Consider the following 22,530-nt stretch of genomic DNA (forward strand, 5'->3'; position numbering starts at 1 on the left):
TTACAATCTCCGGGGAAAGGGTATTGAGGAAATAGTTAGAGCTGCAGACTGATAAGACTCTGGGCCCTGGTGGACTTCATCCTAGGATCATGAAAGAAATGGCTGGTCAGATAGTTAGTGTTAGTTTTAATTCTCCAAAATCATTTAGGAAAGATTCATTAAATTGCAAACAGCAAACATAACTCCTTAATTCAAAAGGAGAGAGGGACAACAAGCAGAAAACTATAAGCCAGTAAGCTTATCTTCAAGAAACAAAGGACTGCAGTTGCTGGAATCTAGATGAAAAACACTATGATGCTGGAGGAACTCAGCAGACCAGGCAGCATCCAGGGCGAAAAGCAGGCGGTCAATGTTTGGAGCATCAGGACCCTTCTTCAAGACTGAAGATAGGGAAGAGGTACAGGTAAGAGACGGTGATAGGCAGGTGCGGGGAAGGAGGGAAGAGCAGATCTGCCAGGGGATGGGTGAGAGCAAATCCCCTGGTGGATCTGCTCTCCCCTGCACCTGCCTATCACTGTCTCTTACCTGCATCTACCTATCACCACCTTGTGCCCACCCCGCCTCCCCTCTTTTGTCCACCTATCACTGCTCTGCTTTTCCCTTCTGTATATTGGGCTTCCCCTTTTCCTATCTTCAGTCCTGAAGAAAGGTCCTGACCCAAAGCGTTTACTGCCTGCTTTTCTCCACGGATGCTGCCTGGCCTGCTGAGTTCCTCCAGCATCAGTGTTTTTCTTCAAGCTTATATTAGAAGCTTTTATTAAAGGAGTTAGAGCTGGGCACTTGGAAAACATCAAGATAATCAGTCATGTTCCACCAGTTTATTAGCATTCTTTGAAAAAGTAATGTGTCCTTTGGCTAAAAGAGGATCTAGTGGATATTACTATACTTAGATTTCCAGAAGGTATTTGATGAGGTGAAAATCGAAGGATATTGTCGAAAAAAAAATTCATAGTGTGGGTGACATAATGGTATGGGTAGAAGATGGTCTGGTGAACAGGAAAAGGAGAGTAGGCATTTTTGTTTCTAGTTGGCATGATGTAGTGAATGGTGTGCCACAGAGATTGTTGCTGAATCCTCAACTTTTTCACAGTTTATGTAAATATCATGTATGGAAGTATTGAAAGTATGGTTGTTAAATTTCCTAATAACACAACAATTGGTAGGAAAGTAAATTATGAAGTGGAATAAGGCTACAAGAGGTATAGATAGATTAAATGAGTAGACAAAGATCTGGCAAATCAAGTATAATGTCACAAAATGTGAAATCATCCATTTTGGCAGAAGAAAATAGAAAAGAAACATGTTATCAAATGGAGAGAGATTTTAGAGTTCCAAAATGCAAAGGGATCCAGGTGTTCTTGTGCATGGTTTGTAAAAGGCAAGTCTGCAGATACTGCAAGTAATTGGGAAAGCTCACAGGATTCATTGTGAGGGGAATTGAATGCAAAAGTAGGAAGGTTAGAATATGGAACATTGAACAGTACAGCACAGAAACAGGCCCTTGGCCCACCATGTCTGTGCTGAATATGATGCCAAATTAAACTAAATCTCTTCTGCCTGTACATGATCCATATTCCTCCATTCCCTGCATATCCATGTGTCCATCTAACAGCCTCTTAAATGCCACTATCTTATCTGCTTGTACCCCGGCAGGCTCTGTTTAAAAAAAAATGAAACTTGCCCCACACAGGTTTTGCTTTAATTATATGGGCTACTGGTGAGACTACATGTGGAGTGCTGTGTACAGTTTTGATCTTATTTAAGGATGGGTGTTAAAGCTGGCCAGTTCCATAGTGAAGTGCTTCCTAGCTGCACACTATTGAGTCCAGGGGCATTCCATAAGTTGTTGAACCGAGGTGGCAGATGTTCTTTAGATCTGACCTGGCAGTTTATGCCAGCTGTAGCTGGCATATCTTGTGCGACCCCATTCATCTGCAGGGCTTTCAAGGGGACTGCGGCATTGTCAATTGTAATCCAGTGGCCAGTCTGAGCAAGATGCAGCCCAGTGTTGGCTATTAAGCTATAATAGTGGGTATAACAAAACTCATGCAGTGCACATTTTAATTGTTTCAAAAGTTTAATCCCACAATATTGCCTTTCTTAAAATCAAATTAGTGCTTATCCTGGGGGAAAATATTGTCTTCTGTCTTCATCATTTTTAGTTATGCATAATTGAAATTGTACTCCCCTAACCCTTCTGTGTTTTTTTTATTTCTCTTGTAACTTTCTCAAGCCTTCCCAGCTGCAAGTTAACAGAGCACAATGAGAAGTTCATTGTGTCATTAGTCATTTCCTAAAATCCGATTACTAAAGCTTACTTTCCATCTTTTTTCCTCTTAGGTTGGAAGTCTTGGCCTATGTAGCACATTACAGGATCTAAAGGCTGTGCGAGGCGCAAAAAAACTGCTTACCCATTTACTGTTGTGATGCATTTGTAGTTGCTTGTCTTTTTGAGTGGTTCAAAAAATTAATTCAAATGAGATGGCCAAGATGACATTCCTGCTCAAATTGTATCCATGTGCAACATATAAGTGGAATACTGGGGGTTAATTCTTAAACAAAAGTTGTGTATAAAATTTAGGAAATTCTAAATGACTCTGAAAATAAACCCAAAACTTCAATAATTAAGTCCTAGTTCTAATTAATGCATGGCAAGAGGCTAATATTTTCCAAGACTGTTTCAACTTTAGGGAAATGAGTAACCAAAAATTATGTTACAAACAAAAAGAACTGATTGTTCGTTACCTTAGTTTTAAATATTCTGCTGTTGCGGTTGTTGGTTCATTGTTTACATATTTAGTGACTTGCTGTGGTACATTCTTTATAACTTGTGCTGTCTGAGATATAATCATATAGAAATATTAAATTATCAAAATAATGTGATGATTAATTCAAAATATTCATTAGTTCTTTTTGTCCCCCAACAGTTTACGGAGTCTCAATGCTTCAGCAAATAAACTGGAGATAATTCCTCCCTCCTGCCTATCAGAGGAAAGCCACAGCATATTACAGGAATTGTACTTAACAAATAATTATCTCACAGATAAGTGTGTGCCATTGCTCACAGGACACACTCATCTTAAGGTTCTGCATCTTGCATATAACCGACTTCAGAGCTTTCCAGCCAGGTAAGATTGCCCAGACAAGCAACTCAAATGTCGCAAGCCTCTTTCTATCAGACTCTGTTCTGAGAGAAACCTGAGTAATTGTTTAATGGCATCTGAGATTTTGGTAAAACATTACTAAGCCTCCATTGATTTATAGACCAATTGCTTGAAAACTATGACTGACTGGGATAAACTAGTGGGTTGACTATATGCTTCACTTGGCAAAGCAAATCACTTCAGTGTTAAAGATAATGGATATGTGGGCAGTATGTCTGTTATTGGTGAGGAAGTTGTTTACTCTTGAGCAGGAGTTTATCCCCTTCATGGAGATGAAGAGCTCCTACACTTCCATTGCTCCACTTAGTGTCCTGAGAAATTAGACCCCTCAATAAATAAGATGCTAGCTTTCTCTCTCATTATGAGATTTTACATTAACATTCCTCACTTTTGTTTGCAGCAGAATGGCAAAGCTTGAAGAGTTAGAAGAAATTGATCTAAGTGGGAACAAACTGAAAACCATTCCAACTACAATTATGAATTGTAGGCAAATGCACACTGTTGTTGCACATTCCAACTGTATCGAAGTCTTTCCTGAAGTGATGCATCTGTCAGAAATTAAGGTAAGTAATCCGAGACCCCATTATCTACAGAACAAAAAAAGTCCAACTATAACAAAAGAAACAGTGAAAACATTGGTTTTATTTCTGTTCTGCAACTGGAAACCAGATGTTTGTATTTAGGACCAGCACACCTATGGGTTATATTTTTTTTAGATTCAGAATAAAGTTGACATTGTCCAAAATTATTTTGAATGATTTGTAGATTCTCTGGTGCTGACGCTTGTTCACACAATTACAATATGGCAATGAGTAGTTTCAGGATTGGGAAAAATGTGTCATGCCAATTCCTTTTTATTAATTCAACTTTACCTCCTTTTCTTCAAATCTTTCTCTCTTCATAAATACCCACAGTTGTGGAGTTAGACTAAATATGCCACTTGCATTAAAGCAAAAAATACTGGAAATGCTCAGCAAATTGCATAACATCTGTGGAGAGGGAAACAGAAATAGTGTTTCAGATGTCAACCTGAAGTATTAACTCTTTGTGTCTGTCTTTCTGTCACTCTCTCCCCACAAGTGCTCCCTGACATAAGAACATAAAAAATGGGAGAAAGAGTTTTCCACATGGCCAGTCAAGCCTGCTCTATCATTCAATCGGATCGTGGCTGATCTGAGCTTGCCCTCATTTCCACTTTCCTGCCTGTTTCCCACAGCCCTTGAAACGTGATCCGCTGAGTATCTAACATCTTCTGTTTTATTTCAATCTTCCAGCATCTTTTGGAATCCCATTTATAATGGTGGCTTTCCCTGTTCACCAATTCTCATAAAGTCTCACAGCACGGAAATGGGCCCTTTGGCCCAACTCATCCATGCCAACCATGATGCTCATCCAAGCTAGTCCCATTTGCCCATGTTTGGCCCATATCCCTGTAAGCATTTCTTATCTATGTACCTGTCCAGCACACACAAAATGCTGGAGGAACTCAGCAGGTCATGCCACATCTATGGAGGGAAAGAAACAGTTGAAATTTCGGGTCGACTCAACGTTGACTGTTTATTTCCCTCCATAGATGCTGCCTGACCTGCTGAGTTCCTCCAGCATTTTGTGTGTGTTGCTCCAGATTCCAGCATCTGCAGAATCTCTCGTGTCTCCTTGTACCTGTCTGAATGTCTTTTTAAATGTTGTCATTGTACCTGCCTCAACCACTTCCTCTTGCAGCTTGTTCCATATACCCACTGTCCTCTGTGTGGGGGAAAAAGTTGCCCCTCAGGTTCCTGTTAAATCTTTCCTAAACACATGCTCTCTAGTTCTTGATTCCCCAACCCTGGGGAAAAAGACAGGATGAATGCACTCAATCTATGTCCTCATGATTTAATGCTCCTCTATAAGATCACCCCTCAGTTTCCTACACTCCAAAGAATAAAGTCCTAGCCTGTCCCAACTTCTCCCCATAACTCAGTCCGTCGAGTCTTGACAATATCCCCGTAAATCTTTTCTGCACCCTTTTCAACTTAATGGCATCTTTCCTACAGCAGGCTGACCAAAATGGAACACAAGACTCTAAATGCTGCCTCACCAATGTCTTGTACAACTGCAACATAACGTTCCAACTCCCATACCCAGTGCCCTCACTGATGAAGGCCAGTGTGTCAAAAGCCACCGTGTCTCTGTGATACCACTTTTAGGGAACTATGTACTTGTACTCCTAGGTCCCTCTGCTCTACAGCATTCCCCAGGGCTCTACCATTCACTGTGCAAGTCCTACCCTAGTTTGGCTTCCCAAAATGCAACAACTCGCACTCGTCATTAAACTCCATTTGCCATTCCTTGGCCCACTTACCCAGCTGATCAAAGTCTTGCTGTAATTCCTGATAACCATCTTCACTGTCTGTGATACCACCTATTTTAGTGTTATCTGCAAACTTACTAACCATGTCTTGTACATTCACATCCGAATCGTTGATATAGATGGCACTAGTGTAGCGGTTAGCATTACACTCTTACAGTGCCAGTTACCTGGGTTCAATTCCAGCCACTGTCTGTAAGGAGTTTGTACGTTCTCCCCGAGTCTGCGTGGGTTTCCTCCGGGTGCCCCAGTTTCCTCCCACATTCCAAAGACATACCGGTTAGGGAGTTGTAGGCGTGCTATGTTGGCGCCAGAAGCATGGCGACACTTGCGGGCTGCCCCCAGAACACTCTACGCAAAAGATGCATTTCACTGTGTGTTTCAATGTATATGTGACTAATAAAGATATCTTTAATACTTGAGAATCAGCCTGATCTGATGTCGCTTTGTAATTCTAAAAGTTAAGTAGTAACTAATGTAATTAATAAAAACTCACTGCCCCAGTAATCTTCCGGGGCTGACTTCCCTACTCAGACCTCAGGGAACTACTCTTTCATTTGGTGCTGTTCTCATGTGTTTGCTGTTGGCTTTTGTTGCAGTTTCAATGCAAGTATCCTTTGGTGTATAGGAGTTGTGCTTGAGGAAGGTGTTTTGTTAAGCAAAAATAAATAAATTCAAAAGGCATTTCCCAATAATTCCAAATTATAAATTCTGGTTGCCTTCAAGACCTAAACTACAAACAAAACTGCTAAACTACTGAAACTAAACCCAAGTATCTGGATTGAAACTGCAATAATTACATCTTAAATAGGATAATATTAAGTGAATATTACATTGTCTCTCTTCCCACCTCCCGCGGCCACTCTCCACCCACCCATCATGGCAACCCAATTCTCACGCCTTTCCAGCTCCCACTGTTTTTTCACTTAGCCCCCAAACCCCGGCTCTCACTGACTCTCCCGCACCCCCCCCACCCCCCCCCCCCCCCCCCCCCCCCCCCCCAGCTCTGGCTGACTCTCCTGCACCCACCCCACTCTTGTCAACTCTCCCACATCTGCCAGGCTCTCACTGACTCTCTCAGTTGTAAGGACTGACAGGATATGTAGCGTTTGTTTTCCCTGGAGCAGATGGCTGAGGGCAGGCCTGACAGAGGCATCCAAAATTGAGGTGATTAGATAGGGTAGATAGTCACAACTTTTTTCCCACGATGGGGCAATCTAAGACGAGAGCACCTAGTTACAAGATGAGAGCTAGGAGGCACAAGAGACTGCAGCTGCTGGAATCTGGAGCAACAAACAATAGAGGACCTGATGTAGTTTCAACCTGAATTGTCGACAGTTCCTTACCACCCCCCCCCCCCCCCCCACCCTACAGATGAGAGCTTAGGAGGTTTAGAGGGGATCTTGGGGAATTTTTATTGCACAAAGTGATTGGAAACTGGACCATGTTGTCAGAGGTGGTGGTGGAGGCAGATACACTCACAACATGTAGGAAGCATTTAGACAAGCAGTTGAATTGAGAAGGCATGGATGGTTATAGACAAATGTGGGTAAATGGGATTAATATAGATAAATCGAATGGTTGGCATAAACGTGGTGGACCAAAGGACCTGATTCTCTGCTATGTTACTCTGGCTGTAGGGGATTGAGAGTCTTTGGAACTCTCTTTCTCAAAGACTGGTGAAAGCAGAACCTTCTTTGAGACAGATTGTTGATGACCATAAGGATGAAAATTTACCATGAGTAGGCAGATATGCAGAGTTGAGGTAGCAGTCCAATCAGCTATGATATTATTGAATGGCCGAGCAGTCTCAAAGGGCTATTCCTGCTCCCTATTGTATGTTGAGTGATGGAGGAGGAGGTGAGAGATGGTGTTTTTTGTTGGTGTTCAGAACATGAACTTCATGAAGCTTGCAATGTTGTAGGCAAGGGTTCTTCCTTTGACTGTTCTTGGGTAGCTGATGAATATAACTGAAATAGACTGTCAATGAATTTCTGCGCAGCTTTCCTCTTCATCTAATAAAGTTCCTTGTTGCAAAGCACAGCATTTTCCATTGTGCGGCCTCTTGAGATGTGTGCTTCACGTTGACTTATTACATGCTGCAAGCCTTGAAAGCAGCAATAATTCATTGGTATGTGCCTTGTAATGAAGTGTTTTTGGTGGGCAATAACATCATATGAACATTGTTAGCAGCATCCTCTATGTTAATCAGATACCCAGTGGCTCTCTTGTCTAGCTTATTCCTCGCCCAATATTGTTTGATGAAGGGGGAGAGAAATGATACAATATAACTTTGGAAGAGCATCGCCATTTATAAACACCACACCACTGTAATATTGGCCTTTGAATATCCCTTTAGACCCTTCAGGTTTTCTGAGTAGTAGGTTAAGAGAATATTTAAGTTTACAGTCTCCCTTAACATTTCCTCCAAGATGAAGATTAAGGTGATCTTTGGCTGCCTTGAAGCTTGGAATGTTTTTCTCATCTGCATGAAACACTTAATTAGGAGAGTAGCCACTCTCCTCAATGATTTTAGCTCTTTTTGGAAAATTTTCTGCCACCATATTATCTGCACGCTGTGTCCCTCATAAAGCAAATATGCAGATTTGTACACCTCTTGAAGCATTCAAACCAGCTGTGGTTGACCTTGAATGCATTAACACTTTAGGAAGAATCATCACCACCCCCCCCCCCCTCACATTCTTCTAAGCTTTGCATAAAAATCTCACTTTTTCCTGGATCATCATTAAGTAGGTGCACAGCCTTGATTCTGATCTTGTAACCACAAGTTTGACTTTTGTTCATTCTTTCCATTATAACCCCTGTACCATTTGTAACACATGATGTACTTCCAGGGATAACATAATGCTACAGCCAATGGCGATTTAGTTCCAATAGCCAATTGTATCAACAGTCAATTACTGTATGTCAGTAGACTGCGGTTTCTTTCATTAGGTTCTGAAGTCTGTATAAACAGCAGTGTATTTCAGAACAGTCAGTTCAGTGGATAGTGATCTTTATTGATGAAGCTGCTCACTGCTTACTTTAAGGACTTTTTATGGCAAAAAAACTTTGTAAACCTAAGGAGTCAGTTGTGATATGGCAAAAAAATTGGAAATTAAATGTTCATAAATGAAAGGACATCCATACAGACATGAAAGCAATAAAAGCTTATCCAAGCATGTGTATGCATGGAAAAGAGGTTATGTTTGTTAGTGTATAACTTGTGATATTCAATCTGTCGACACAGATCTGAAATACTGAGTTTGGATTATGTTGTAGCTTCTCAGTATAACGAATTGACTCGTGACAACCTTAAGAAGTATGTCTAAAGACCATTTCTTAACACTCGTTGCAATCATATTGAGTTTTATCTGAGCAAGTTCCCTTAAATAGACTTTGAAATGCTGCATTTCTAAATGTAAAAATAATCTGAATGGAGCAGTATATTCTTAATTTCATAGAAACCCTCTTTTTATCTATGTAATCTCTGCACCCAGCAGCAATAACTGTCGTTGATGCTGATATAGGTCAGCTTGCAGGATTAGGCACAGGGATTTGCATATATCAGAGGAAATAAAACAGCTGTTGCAAGAACATGATTCTTTAATAGCTCCCAAGAAGACTATTAATAACTGTGTTTCATTTGAATTGAATATCCTTTGTACAAAACATGTTTGTCGTTTGAACAAATTAAATGAAGGGTGAAGTTCAGTTTGGGTTTCTTTGAAGTGGAATTAATTTTTTAAAATTGTGATTTCTTTGTATTTGCATGGCCTCTATAAGACTATGAACTAAATGATCATTAAGTTTTCATTATTTTTAATGTACATAATTAAGACTATAAATGCAACAATGGTACAAATATTCTGTACAATTATTTTGTTAAGACAATACTCAGAAATTACATAAAGTAAAACCAGTTAGTTTCACTGAAGCAATTGAGAAGTACAGTTAAAAGCTTTATCTCGGAAATGTGCTGCTTGCTCCTCTTTTATTTTTTGAGATGACTGACTATCTTACCAACCAATTCAACTAGAATTAATATTTTTGCTCCATCCATACAATAGAGAGAAGGAAAGCTTAGCTGCATTCAATTTGTGCAAGAGTACAATTCGTAAATCTGCTGGATTCTTGCCTAGGCAGAAGCTAATAGAGCCTTGCATAATTCAGTAAATATGGGAATCAGGAGGTTGGTGAACTGGAATCCAGCCAGATTCATTGCCTGTCTGCTTCTTTCTACAGTGTGTTGACCTGAGCTGTAATGAGCTGAACGAGATCACATTGCCAGAAAATTTGCCACTGAAGCTGCAAGAACTTGACCTGACTGGAAATCCCAGACTGGTCCTGGATCACAAAACTCTGGAGCTGCTGAAGTAAGCAGTCACTATTCCAATTTAATATTGTGTCAATGATCAGTCTTGTTATGGTCTGTGGCAAATCCTGTCTTGAACTTTAGGTGCCAAGGAGTGTCTAAATTACTTATTCTCACTGAAACACAACAAAAAGTACATTTCCCAGGATGGAATCTTTGTGCGAAAACAAATATATGTCTGTACAGAATGCATTGAAAGTAAACTAATTAACTTTATCAATCTGGCATAAACATATTTATTCAATTAGCAGATATTTTTTACATTTCAAACTTATCCTTTAAAACACTGAGTTTCTTTTCTGATATCAGAATTGGACAAAAAATGTTATCATAATTGGCTAAAAAAGCCTTTATTAGGTCATCTGAGTAATAACATTCAAATAAAAGAACAAATACCTAAAATCGTGATCACTGCGCCAAAGGGAGCTTAAAATGTGATGTAACCCTTTGAAGAATAAAGCCATGCCCACTACAAAGCTGACTGACTTAATGAACTGTGTGATGTTAGCTGAGAATTATTTATTTTTTCATCTCTCTTATATAAACTAAAATAAAAGATTGGGTGATAATCTGCATGGAATATCGAATCCAGTAAACCACCAGTAATCCATATACATAAAGTAGAACCATTTAGGTGACTTGATCTTTGTGCTTCTGGTTTTATGGGCTGTTTATACTTAAAACAACTCATTTCAAAAACCTCATAAAATGCTTCCAATGGAAATAATGAGCTTTATTGCAGATTTTCTTCAAATAACAAATGGTATTTTTTTTATTCAGAGCACATATAACTGCCTTTTTTTTAGTGGTAAAAGTAGTCTAATTGTTTTTTAATATTTTTTCTCTCCTTTCAATTCCACCCTCTCCTCAATTTGCCTTATTCCTGCTCCAAGTAACATTCGCTGCTTCAAGATAGATCAGTCCTCTACATCCTTTGCAGTTGGTGAGGCACCTGGTGCACCAGCTGTGTGGAGTCATGGTTATACAGAAGCCTCGGGAGTGAAAAACAGGTATGTCGTTCTGTGATGATGGCAAAAAAAAATCTAATTAGTGCTGTGCAAAGTGCATTCTTCTGCTTTGAGAGGTTCTCATGTAAAAAGAACTTTGCAAATTACTCAAGAAACCAGTTCTCGGAAACTAGGTTTGCCTTGGTGTGACATGGCCTTGTCTTTGCAGAAGATTCTTTCCTTTGTCTGTGCAGTTGCTGGGATGCAGTAAGTAACTGACACATTATATCTATATAAGATCCTTGTGTCCTCAGAAGTAAGGACTAGTGTCTTAATGGATTTTCACAAATTCAAAGACTTCTTTATGTCCCACTGAAGTAAGTTTACAGAAGAATTGAAAGGAGAAAGAAAGCAGCCTCAGAAAATGAATATTCAAGGGAACTCAAGTTGGATAATAGAAATTTAGTGGCCATGTCATTCCCTAAACAAACTGCATTTCCCAAGTAAAAAAACTAGGTGGTCATCAGTTGCAAACTATTGGGCTGCCTAAAATAATTGCAAGGCTTATTCTGCAGGGCGTCCTCAGTCTTACCTAAACATTAAGAACAAGTGTTAAGCATTATAATAGACCTTAAATTTGTTAAATATGCCATGTCAATATTTTGAGACGGTTTCTTTTTGAAAGTTATGCCATATAAATTTATATTTGAAGAAATTTGGAACAGTTGCTTCAAGTCTCAATATACTGACCAAAAATAAGAAAATTATTTTTGAAGGGAAAGGTAATGGTATTCTGATGTTACTTACTTCAACCCAGGTTGTGCGTGGCTGCATTGTCAGTGAATAACTTCTGTGATAACAGAGAGGCTCTATATGGAGTCTTTGATGGTGATCGAAACGTAGAAGTACCTTACCTGCTGCAATGCACCATGAGTGACATTTTGGCAGATGAGCTGCAGAAATCAAAGACTGATGAGGAGTATATGACTAATACTTTCCTGGTCATGCAAAGGTTAGTAAATTCATTGAAAATCAATTACATGATGATGTGGTATTGTTCCTGGATAGCTTTACCTTTGCAATTTAATACTCTTATTTGAATGGGGAAATTTAGTTGACTATCTGGTATCAATTGTCTAATTAAGCTGGCTTGGTTCAACTGAGAGTAACTTGATGACGAGATGTCTTGCTGCATTCAAGCATGTTCTGTTCAATTGTATTGTTTTGAAATGGGAAGAAAAAAATGAATCATATTTTTCCATTTATTTTAATTATTGCTAACTGAGCAAGTATTTCTTGCTGGTGTTGAAGCCTGAACAATATAGCATTCAGTTTTCCTCGGTTATGTTTTTATATGATCTATATTCATGATGACAGCACAGAAGCAGTGCAGTACTTCAGTGAACACAATGCCATGAAATTGTGCCATTCATTTCCACCTGTAATACTCCATGGTGAGTTCAGGGCCCCAAAAAGGAAATAACAAGGATACAATGAATGGGTCAAACCTTCCTACAAGGTGGGAGTGAAATCAAAATAAGTCTCGCCCAAGTGGACAGTTGCTATGTGGTAACTGATCAGTACCTGAAAGAATGCCCATTTGTCTTTGGGAAAAACAAACATATAAACTAAACTGACTAGCAAACAAAATGGTGCTATCTTTATCCATTGCTGTCATAATCAAGTCCTTGAAATAACAAGAATTTGTGGTGTGTGAGGAGTATATTATTGTATGCTGCTGTCTTTAAGGTAAGGATCCAAAGTCCAGGTGTGATACAGATTACTTTCAAGCTCTTCACACTTTATACCTGGCAGAGGGGAAGGGCAGATTATTTATCCTTTTCTGTACTATGGAGCTCCTGATCTGTAAAGTAGTCATAACAAAGATCCAACTGACAAATGGACTTCTACTTTTAGGCCAAGTGGAAGTGCAAACCTGTGAAATTGTAATGCACTTGGGCAGTATGTATTTAGACTACTGCATGTTGAACTTTGGTGCCACTTTAACCGTGGGAAAGATTTTTGCTGTTGTTTGTGGTGGTGTGAAGAGAACAATTTTGCTATAAATGGTGAATAGCTGGAATCTCCCTCCACCCTAAGTGCACTTGTTGATTCTCAAAGACTTAGTTCATTGCTTTGTTTAAAATTAAACAGGAAGATTGAAAGCTTAAAATAATGCACTCAAGAAAAGTGAGCATTTGTAATAGTGAACCCATGCAACTCATTTGTTACGGAAACCAATGACAATGAATATGTGTTCTTGGCTATCATCCCAGTATCTTTCTGATTCAAGTATATAAGGCTCCTCATTCTGCTTGCAGTATTCTTGAATTTTTTTTTATATATCGGAGTGTCAAACCTCTGGAACTTTCACTCCAGCTATCATGCACTTTCTGTGTTTAGCTATACTATATTATGTGTTGGCACTGCTAATCATTGAATTTGTTCTTTAGTTCGGTACCAGATTTGGATTGTTCTGATGCATGGTCACAACCAGGAATGTTGACTGTCCCTTTGCCTCCAACGGATTCTGCTTGACTGCTGAGTTCCTCCAGCAGTTCAGCAGTTTGCTTTTTGCTCCAGATTCCAGCACCTGCAGTCTCTTGTGTTTTGTTTTCTTGTATTGTTCTACCATGCAAATGGGCACTCATTTGCAATTCTAGTTGAGCAGAAGCTGAGTGTATATTTATTTTGATTATCTGAAGATTTTAGCATTTTTTCCAACTGAATTAAAAATGGTTAGTTATGACAAATAAGATAGATGTATCCTAATCAGCTTGAATTCCAAAGCTAGCACCAATTCCTCACCCAAGCAGCCATTGTTCATATATCAGCCACAGTACTGAGAATAGGGAAACAGGTTGATTATTGTGGGAATTGCACCCAATCCTGTTCTTAACCATCTTTTCCAGCAGGTGTCACTGGCTGAATTGTTGCAGCATCCCCCAATCCCATCACCTTTTGGCCAGAGGTGCTAAGGTCTGATGTAATACCCTTGCTGTCACTGGCTGATGTCAAAAAATTCAACTGGGGATCGAACACATTTTTTCAGTTCTTCTTAACTTTTTAAGAACCTTGAGTAACTGGACAATTAAATATATGACACTTTACGAGGATTGAAGAAGGAAGAACAAAGCAGTAATTTCACCACATAATGATTCATTCTCAAAGAGAAATACTTAGCAATAACTTGAGGCTGTATGCAGCAATAATGAAAGCAAATATAGTGATCTTTTTCATTTTCATTTTCCTTTACATTTTAAACATTTTTCTTGTCATCATTCCTGAACATAATCCATATAGACCCAAGGATGCTAAGCACAAATACTTTACTGACACTCTGGCACTGAAGCAATGGTACATTGTTGGAGGTGCTGTCTTTCAGATGAGCTATTGAATCAAAGCTCTCTGTTCTCACAGGTGGCTGTAAAGGATCCTCAGACACAGCAGGGAGGGTGCTCCCAGGTATACTGGATAAAATTTATGCCTCAATCAACGTCACTGAAACAGATCGTGTATTTAATATCATGTTCGTTTTGGGAACTTGCTCTGTGCAATTTGGCTGTCATGTTTCCTACATTACAACAGTTAATATATTTTGAATACTTCACTGGCTGTAAAGTGCTAAGGAATGTCCTGAAAGGGGTATGAAAGATGTTTCATTCATTGAAGTCTTCTTTTAAGCTCAACAAATTGGAAAAAAGTTTAAAAGTAGGACTCAGAGATACAAATGTCTTTTGTGGATGAGGATAATAAGAACTTAATTAGTTTTCACTGTTTTTCTGCAGTCAACATTGGCTGCTGTGTTCTGTAATGTTAATATACTTTTGGTGTTCAAACGACAGTGTTATCATTGCAATATCATTGTTGCATATTTATAGAGGCATTTGTTACTCACTACTGAGACATTACCCTATAATTTAAAAATTAACAATTTTAACTGCCTCAGTAGACAGAATTACTACCTTCACACTTCCATTTCTGTGTCTGTGTTTAATGCTTGCATTACTGATATTCTGAAATGGAATAATTCTGCATAATTCATCACATTTATCTAAAAAAAACATAGTTAACCAATTTTTTTGTTCTTTGCCTTTTGAGGTATTTGGGGAGATTTTGCTGTAAGATTTTAAAGCAAAGACATAAGTCACAGAAGTCAGCTTCTCTACTTGTCTCCATGGATGATTCTTTCAGCTTATGGCATCAATGCATTTCTTGTGTTAGAAAACATACATTGCCTATTATATTTGTAATGTACAGGGTCTTGCATGTTTGATAACTTTTTATTTCAATCTTGTTGGTTATTTGATTACTGTTCACCCAAGTTGTTATTGATAATGATTTCTCTATTTTCGTTTAGGAAACTTGGAACAGCTGGCCAGAAGCTGGGGGGTTCTGCAGTCCTTTGCCACATAAGACATGATCCTATGGATCCCAGTGGTTGTTTCATGCTGACTGCAGCTAATGTTGGAAAATGTCAGGCTGTCCTGTGCAGAGATGGAAAACCATTGCCCCTCTCAAAGCTTTTCACTGTTTGCTGTGAGGAAGAATTAGAAAGGGTTAAAAAGCACAAAGCTATCGTCACTGAGGTAAATAATCCAGTACTCAGTCATCGGAAACTGAACTATATCATGTGTGATTTTCCAAATAACCCAAACTGCTCTTAGCCTTTCAAGCATCAGTTGTTTTCAGATTATACTTTTAATATGGATATATTTTGTAGCTTGGGAACATATCTACTGGTTGTCTTGTTGGCATGCAAAATGCTGCAGCTTTCCAGGAACAATTTATAACTTTGAAACCTATTCCTGGAAGCAATGATGTTACTAAAAATAACATTGCACCTTAAAGTGCCAAAAGGGACAACAGATCCAGTATTCTCCTGCTCAGTAAATAAAGAGAGAGCTTGGAATTCTTTACTGCTAAGAATGGTGGATCATAATTGGCATTGTTGGTGGCATGATTGTCAATAGTTAAGTTGACAAGTAAATTCTGTTTTTTTTTTATCACATTAAGTGAGAAAATGAGCCTCTCAGTTCTTTGTGAGGGTGAGCAGTAGTAGCTGTGCATGTCAGCTCTTCTTCATACTGACTCCATTTTCTGTATTCATCAGTACACATGTATGTTATACAAAGACTGAATATATACCACACTTCAGCTGACCCAGAGAGATTGCATACTGAATCATATACAATTATTGATGCAAAGGAAAAGCTTTTCCTTGATTCTCCTCTTGAAGCTATTTCCCCTTATCCCATTTGGATTTGGCAGGAATAGGGAAATGACTTGGAGGGTGGTTAACGTTGTGCCTTTATTTAAGAAAGGATGTAAGGACGCGCCAGAGAACTACAGGTCGATGAATCTGACATCAGTGGTGGGAAAGTTACTAGAGAAGATTCTGTGAGACGGGATCTTTCTGCTTTTGGAAAGGCAAGGACTGATTAGGGTTAATCAACATAGCTTTGTGTGTGGGAAATTGTGTCCAATGAATTTGAGATGGCCAAGAGGATTGACGAGGGCAGGGCAATAAATGTTGTCTGCGTGGACTTCAGGAAAGCCTTTGACAAGGTCGCTCATAGTAGGTAGACTGGTTCAGCAAGTGAGATCACATGGGGTTCAGGGTGAGCTAGCCAACTGGATACTAAATTGGCTTGGTGGTCAAAGAGAAGTCGAGTTCATTGTCATATGCACAAGTACATGAGTGGACAGATACAATGAAAAATTTACTTGCAGCAGCATCACAGGCACATAGCATCACATAAGCAGCATTCACAAGAAAAATGTATATTAAACATAATTTGTACACAATATTTACAAGAAATAACACAATTAGTCCATTTTAGCGCAAAGTGATCAAAGTGGTCATAGTGATGCTAAACTGCAATGATTAGGGTTTTGCTGGTTGGTTCCAGTACCAATTGGTTGAAGGGAAGAGAAACAAATGATGGCAGATACCGGAAGCTAGATGGGGAAAAAAAAACAACCAGATGCTGGAGGAACTCAGCAGGCCAGGCAGCATCCGTGGTTGAAGGGAAGTAGTTGTTCTTGAACCTGGTGGTGTGGGACTTCAGGCTTCTGTACCTCCTGCCCAATGGTAGCTGTGAGAAGGTGGCATGGCCTGGATGGTGGGGATCTTTGATGGATGTTGCCTTCTTGAGGTAGGGCCTCCTGTAGATACTACTACCATTGGTGGGGAGGGATGTGCCCATGATGCATTGGGCAGAGTCCACTACTCTGCAGCTTCTGTTCCTGTGCATTCAAATTGCCATAGCAGACCATGATGCAACTAGTCAGTATACTTTCAACAGTATACCTGTAGAAATTTATTAGAGTGTTCAGTGACAAGCCAAACCTCCTAAGAAAGTAAAGACACTGGCACACTTTCCTTATGATTACATCTATGTGCTGGGCCCAGGACAGGTCATCTGATATGTTAACGCCCAGGAATTTAAAGCTGCTGATCCCCCAATGTAGACTGGTGCCTGTTCACCCTCCTTCCCCTTCCTGAAGCCACAATCAGTTCTTTAGTTTTGCTGACGTTGAGCGAGAGGTTGCTGTTGTGGCACCACTCAACCAGGTGTCCTATCTCACTCTGGTAAGCTGACTCATCGCCACCTGTGATTCATCCAGCAACAGTAGTGTTGTCGCCGAATTTGAAAATGGCATTAAGCTGTGCTTAGCCACACGGTCGTGTGTGTATAGAGAGTGTGTATAGAGCAGGGCTAAGCACACTGCCTTGAGGTGCACCTGTGTTGATGGTAGCAAGGAGGAGATGTTGTTACCTATCCTTACTGATTGAACAAGGTAGGAGTTGGTGGGTGATAATGGAGGATTGTCTTTCAGATTGCAGGCCTGTGACCAGTGGTATGCCACCAAGATCGGTGCTGGGTTATTTGTCATGTATATTAATGATTTGGATGAGAATGTAGGTGGCATGATTAGTAAATGACACTAAAATTGGTATAGTGGACGGTGAAGAAAGTTGTCTAAGCTTAAAACAGGATGTTGATCAACAGGGAAAATGAGCAAAGGAATGGCAGATGAAATTTAACTCAGATAAGTGTGAAGTTAAACCAGGGCAGAACATACACAGTGAATGGCAGGGCCCTGGGGAGTGTTGTAGAACCGAGAGAGGGGTGTAAGTAAATAGTACTCTGAAAGTGGCAACACAGGTAGACAGGGCAGTGAAAAAGGCATATGGCTTGCATGCCTTTATCAAATGAAGTACTGAGTACAAGAATTGGGACATTACGTTACAGCTGTATAAGACATTGGTGAGTCTGTACCTGGTATATTGTGTGTAGTTCTGGTCGCCATACTATGGGAAGGATGTGATTAAGTTTGAGAGAATGCAGAAGAGATTCACAGGGATGTTGCCCGGAGTGAAGGGCTTGAGTTATAAGGAGAGACTGGATAGGCTGGGACTATTTTCCATGAAATGAAGGAGGCTGATGTATGACTTTATAAAGATTTTTAAAATCATGAGGGGCATAGATGGTCATCATCTTTTTCCCAGGGTAGGAGAGCCTCAAACTAAAGGGCGTAGGTTTAAGGTGAGAGGAGAAAGATATAAAGGGGACATGAGGGGCAGGGTTTTCACACAGATGGTAGTGGATATATGGAACGAACTGCCAGATGAAGTGGTAGAGGTGGGTACAATTACCAAGTTTGAAAGACATTTGGACAGGTTCATGGATAGAAAACGTTTCAAGGGATGTGGGCCAAATGCAGGCAAATGCAACTCAGAAGGGACATTGGTTGGCCTGGACGGGTTGGGCTGAATGGCCTGTTTCCATGCTGTATAACTTTATGATTTTTAAATTTGAAATAATTAAGTAATTGGTCAGAAAATTGCCCTCATGAGGATGTGGTCATGCTAAATTTTATTTAAAAAAAGACACAAGATGTTTGTAATTGATTTCAAAAATTTACAGAGGAAAGAGGCCATGGATAAGGTAATGGATTCTTTCACTTTTTAAGCCTTGATTCTTTCTCAGTCACTTGTCTACAAATAGGAACTACTACACTGTTACCCAAGCACAGAAAAAGTTCAGTTGCTGTTCTATTAGTTTATACTTTGAAATTTTAAGTTTCTCCTTTTAATACCTGGATGTGCAAAAGGGAGATACTCAAATTTCTTTATTTTATAATTTCATTTATTGCCATCTGTTGTTCTACTGACACAATATTCAGCTATGGTGGCCTTGGTCCTGCCTTGATCAAGTTAATTTTGAAAGGTCCAGGCTCATGTGTCAGGATCTTGCTTGAGAACTCATACTGAGTTCTAGGGATAATTTCTGGCCAGATCCCCAGCTCCTGTGCACAGAACTGTTTCAAATCTAAGGAGATGTTTAACCTTAGGAGGGAACACAAAAACATTATTTTCTTATGTTTTTTCCTGTATTAAGTGACTGTGTTTATCTTCCCAGGCTAACAAACTGTAGGTTCAACAATTCATTGATTTTGTGTTTCTGGCCTTTGTTGAACTTAATCCACATTGAATCTTTCCAGAACAAAATGTATGAGATGACCTAAAGGTTACAGTTGTGAGAGTTTCATTTTGTTTATTCTTGTTAGGATGTGCAGATTGATTAAGGTGACCGCAGGAAATGAAGGACATCTTCGGTCAATAGTCCATTATCTCATGTCCCATCCAGTGAATTAGGTTAAAATTGTCCCCAATAATTTATCTAACAAATATTTTATCTGGAATTTTTTTTTTAAAATAATCATCTTTTGTCCTGACTTTGAGCAAATTATGACATTAAGAAGTCATTAGTTTTTCAAATACTTGGTCTACACAAAGGGGAAAAAAATCTGCAGATAGGATTATAGTTCTTTATTTTTGTACCTGCATATTTGGCCTCAAGGAGGACCTTGTTTGCATAAATCCGTTTGACTTCTGCATCTGCCAATTGGATTTTTGTTCTGAAATTAATAATTTACCTTTGATTGCAGGACAACAAAGTCAATGGGGTGACTGATTCCACAAGGATTTTGGGCTATGCATTTCTCCATCCATACGTCGTGCCTCGACCTCATGTTCAGTCTGTTACCCTCACACCACAAGATGAATTCTTCATTCTGGGCAGTAAGGGACTCTGGGATAGTATCTCCTATGTGGAAGCTGTGGAATCTGTAAGAAATGTACCTGATGCCCAGGCTGCTGCCAAAAAGCTCTGTAGTCTGGCTCAAAGCTATGGGTGCAATGACAGCATCAGTGCTGTGGTTGTCCAACTGAATGTTAGTGAGGACTGTTTCTGTTGTTGTGATGTGAATGGGGTACCTCCATCCAGCCCGGGCATTTTCCCACCATCGGTAAACGTAGTTATTAAGGACAGGCCAGCAGATAATTTGGGGATGCCATCTTCCAGCAGTGGTGTGGCCTCTGAGATCAGCAGTGAAATCTCCACCTCTGAAATGAGCAGTGAAGTGGGTTCAACAGCATCAGATGAACCGCCCCAGGTCACAATGAATGATGGATGCTCCATCTTCCACAGTGAGCAACGCTGTATGCTACACCCAGTCTGCCTGACCAACTCATTCCAGCGGCAGCTCTCCAGTGCCACCTTCTCTAGCGCATTTTCAGACAATGGACTAGACAGTGAGGATGAGGAGCCCATTGAGGGCGTCTTTTCCAACGGTAGCAGAGTGGAAGTTGAGGTTGACATACACTGCATTCAGGTTAAGGAAAAAATGGCTTTGCATTCAACTCCAGATGCATGTGATGAAGGAATAGTTATCAGTGCAAATGAAGATGAAACCTCTGAAAGAATGATGCTCCTTAAACTTCACAGTGAAAATGACTGGCTAGGAGATGACAAGAGCAAGTTTGAGTATTCCACAACAGGGACTATTGGTAGGAGACGTGGAAATGGTTCAGTTGCCCCCTCGGAGAAGAGCCATAATTTGATTGAGGTGGCAGCTGATGCACCATTGAAAAAGAGTGGTGGTTATTTTGCTGCCCCTGCCCAGCCAGATCCAGATGATCAATTCATAATTCCCCCAGAACTGGAGGAAGAAGTGAAGGAGATAATGAAACAACATCAGGAACAACAGCAGCGCCAATATCAACTGGACCAGCTCCCAGAGAGCTACGACACACCTCTATGACCAGAAGGAACAGAACTAAATTTAGCAAATTTGAGCACTATTTGCTCAAGGAACAGTAATTTAAGATGTTCCAATATCAAAAGATTTTGACTCACTTTATAAATTCTCTTTCCCTGCCAGTTACACACAATGGTGTGCAGCCATTTTTTAATCATTTCCAGATTGTTCTTATTATTGATTAACTAAGTTACATTTAACAGATTAACATCAGTTTTCCTATAACATATCATTTGAACAAGATGAGGACACATTTAGTGTATTGCCAGCAGTCATTATTGAATATTTGTTTTAAAAACAGAAAAGCATAAGTATTAAGAATGATTGATTCTAGTTAATGCTGTAAATGTGGTACTTCTAAAATCATGGCTTTTTAAAATGAAGTCATAGAAATTTGTAGACTTTAAAAACTAACTCCTAGGAGTTGCAAACTCATTAATGTGACATAGTCACTGAGATGTACTAATCTTCTCTGAGAGAACAGTTGATTCACAAATTATTTGTAAATAGTTTAAATGTTGTATAGTGACACATAAAGACAATGTTCCACCTGTAGTGTTGTATTTGAAAAAGAAAAAAATAAAGGGGGCTTTTTAAATTTCCCATTATTGCAACTTTAGAAGGTAATGAGTGTCTGAATTTCAATGTGTTTACTACCTGGCTGTGACTTATCTTTAAAGTTCTCTTTCATCTTACATTAGCTAGCCTCTTTCTGTGCTTTATTTTCTGTTCTCCCATTTGTTCTGCTGCTTACTGGCACAACTTCATTTATTGCTACAAAGGAGAAAAAATATGCAAGGACCTATGACCAAATATGTTAATTCATTTTTGTTTAAAATAAATCAGCACTAAATCAGAAATTTTTAATCAGAACTTAGGGTTCCATTTGAGTCTAGTTTCAAGATTTATAAATTCTGCAGATTAATATAAGTGGGGAAACTAGGTTAGCAGTTTGAACTGAACTGCAAGCAAGAAGAAGGTGCATAGTTCAAAACTGCTTGTACTTCAGCACATGATGGTTGCTTGCAATGATAAGAGTTAAGAGAAAGTGATGCTACGTAACTCTGTGGTTCTATATAACCAACCTTGCTCGGATTCGTTGTCAATTTAGATTGCAGAGTCTTGTTCATTTCTAAGTGTGCTTAATTCTAACATCAAACACCTGGAAGAGATAAGTCCCAAAGCATTTTACACCTAATAAAGTGCCTTTGCAGTGAAGTCACAATTGTAATCTATGAAACATGGAAGCCATTTTGCACATATCAAGCTCTCAAAATAGTTGTGGGCCAAATTGGGTCAGATTCAACTCAATGCCTACAGCCATTGTCTGCCTGTACTTGGCTCAGATGCACAGGGCTGACCCTTGTCGGTAGTCTTCCCTGATATCTATTACAGGCGATCTCCACATTACAGCCGTTCGGGTTACGGAAAATCACCCTTACAGAATTCACAAATCACGACCTGTAGCGGTTGCTACCGCAGAATCAAACAAGACTCTACTCGGAGGATTGCCAAACAGAACTGGTTTATTTTCCCGCCTTGTGCGGGCCCTTTAAGGGAGAAAAACTCCCGCCCAAAAAAACC

General features: G+C 39.5%; 1 protein-coding gene across 2 annotated transcripts in view; it reads left to right on the forward strand.

The window, feature by feature from the left end:
- The window catches only part of LOC127570841 (PH domain leucine-rich repeat-containing protein phosphatase 1-like), a 154,937-nt gene extending 133,367 nt beyond the window's left edge, over positions 1 to 21,570 (forward strand). The window contains exons 11-17 of one of the 2 annotated variants that reach the window (XM_052016709.1): positions 2,928 to 3,128; positions 3,565 to 3,727; positions 9,760 to 9,890; positions 10,783 to 10,899; positions 11,654 to 11,848; positions 15,197 to 15,425; positions 19,795 to 21,570. In XM_052016709.1, the coding sequence (XP_051872669.1) occupies positions 2,928 to 3,128; positions 3,565 to 3,727; positions 9,760 to 9,890; positions 10,783 to 10,899; positions 11,654 to 11,848; positions 15,197 to 15,425; positions 19,795 to 20,949 (2,191 nt within the window). In that variant the 3' untranslated portion in view covers positions 20,950 to 21,570. The remainder of the gene's footprint in view (positions 1 to 2,927; positions 3,129 to 3,564; positions 3,728 to 9,759; positions 9,891 to 10,782; positions 10,900 to 11,653; positions 11,849 to 15,196; positions 15,426 to 19,794) is intronic. The other variant, XM_052016710.1, reaches the window with a different exon arrangement.
- The last annotated feature ends 960 nt before the right edge of the window (positions 21,571 to 22,530 follow it).

This window comes from Pristis pectinata, chromosome 5 (genome assembly GCF_009764475.1).
Source record: "Pristis pectinata isolate sPriPec2 chromosome 5, sPriPec2.1.pri, whole genome shotgun sequence".
Lineage (NCBI taxonomy): Eukaryota > Metazoa > Chordata > Chondrichthyes > Rhinopristiformes > Pristidae > Pristis > Pristis pectinata.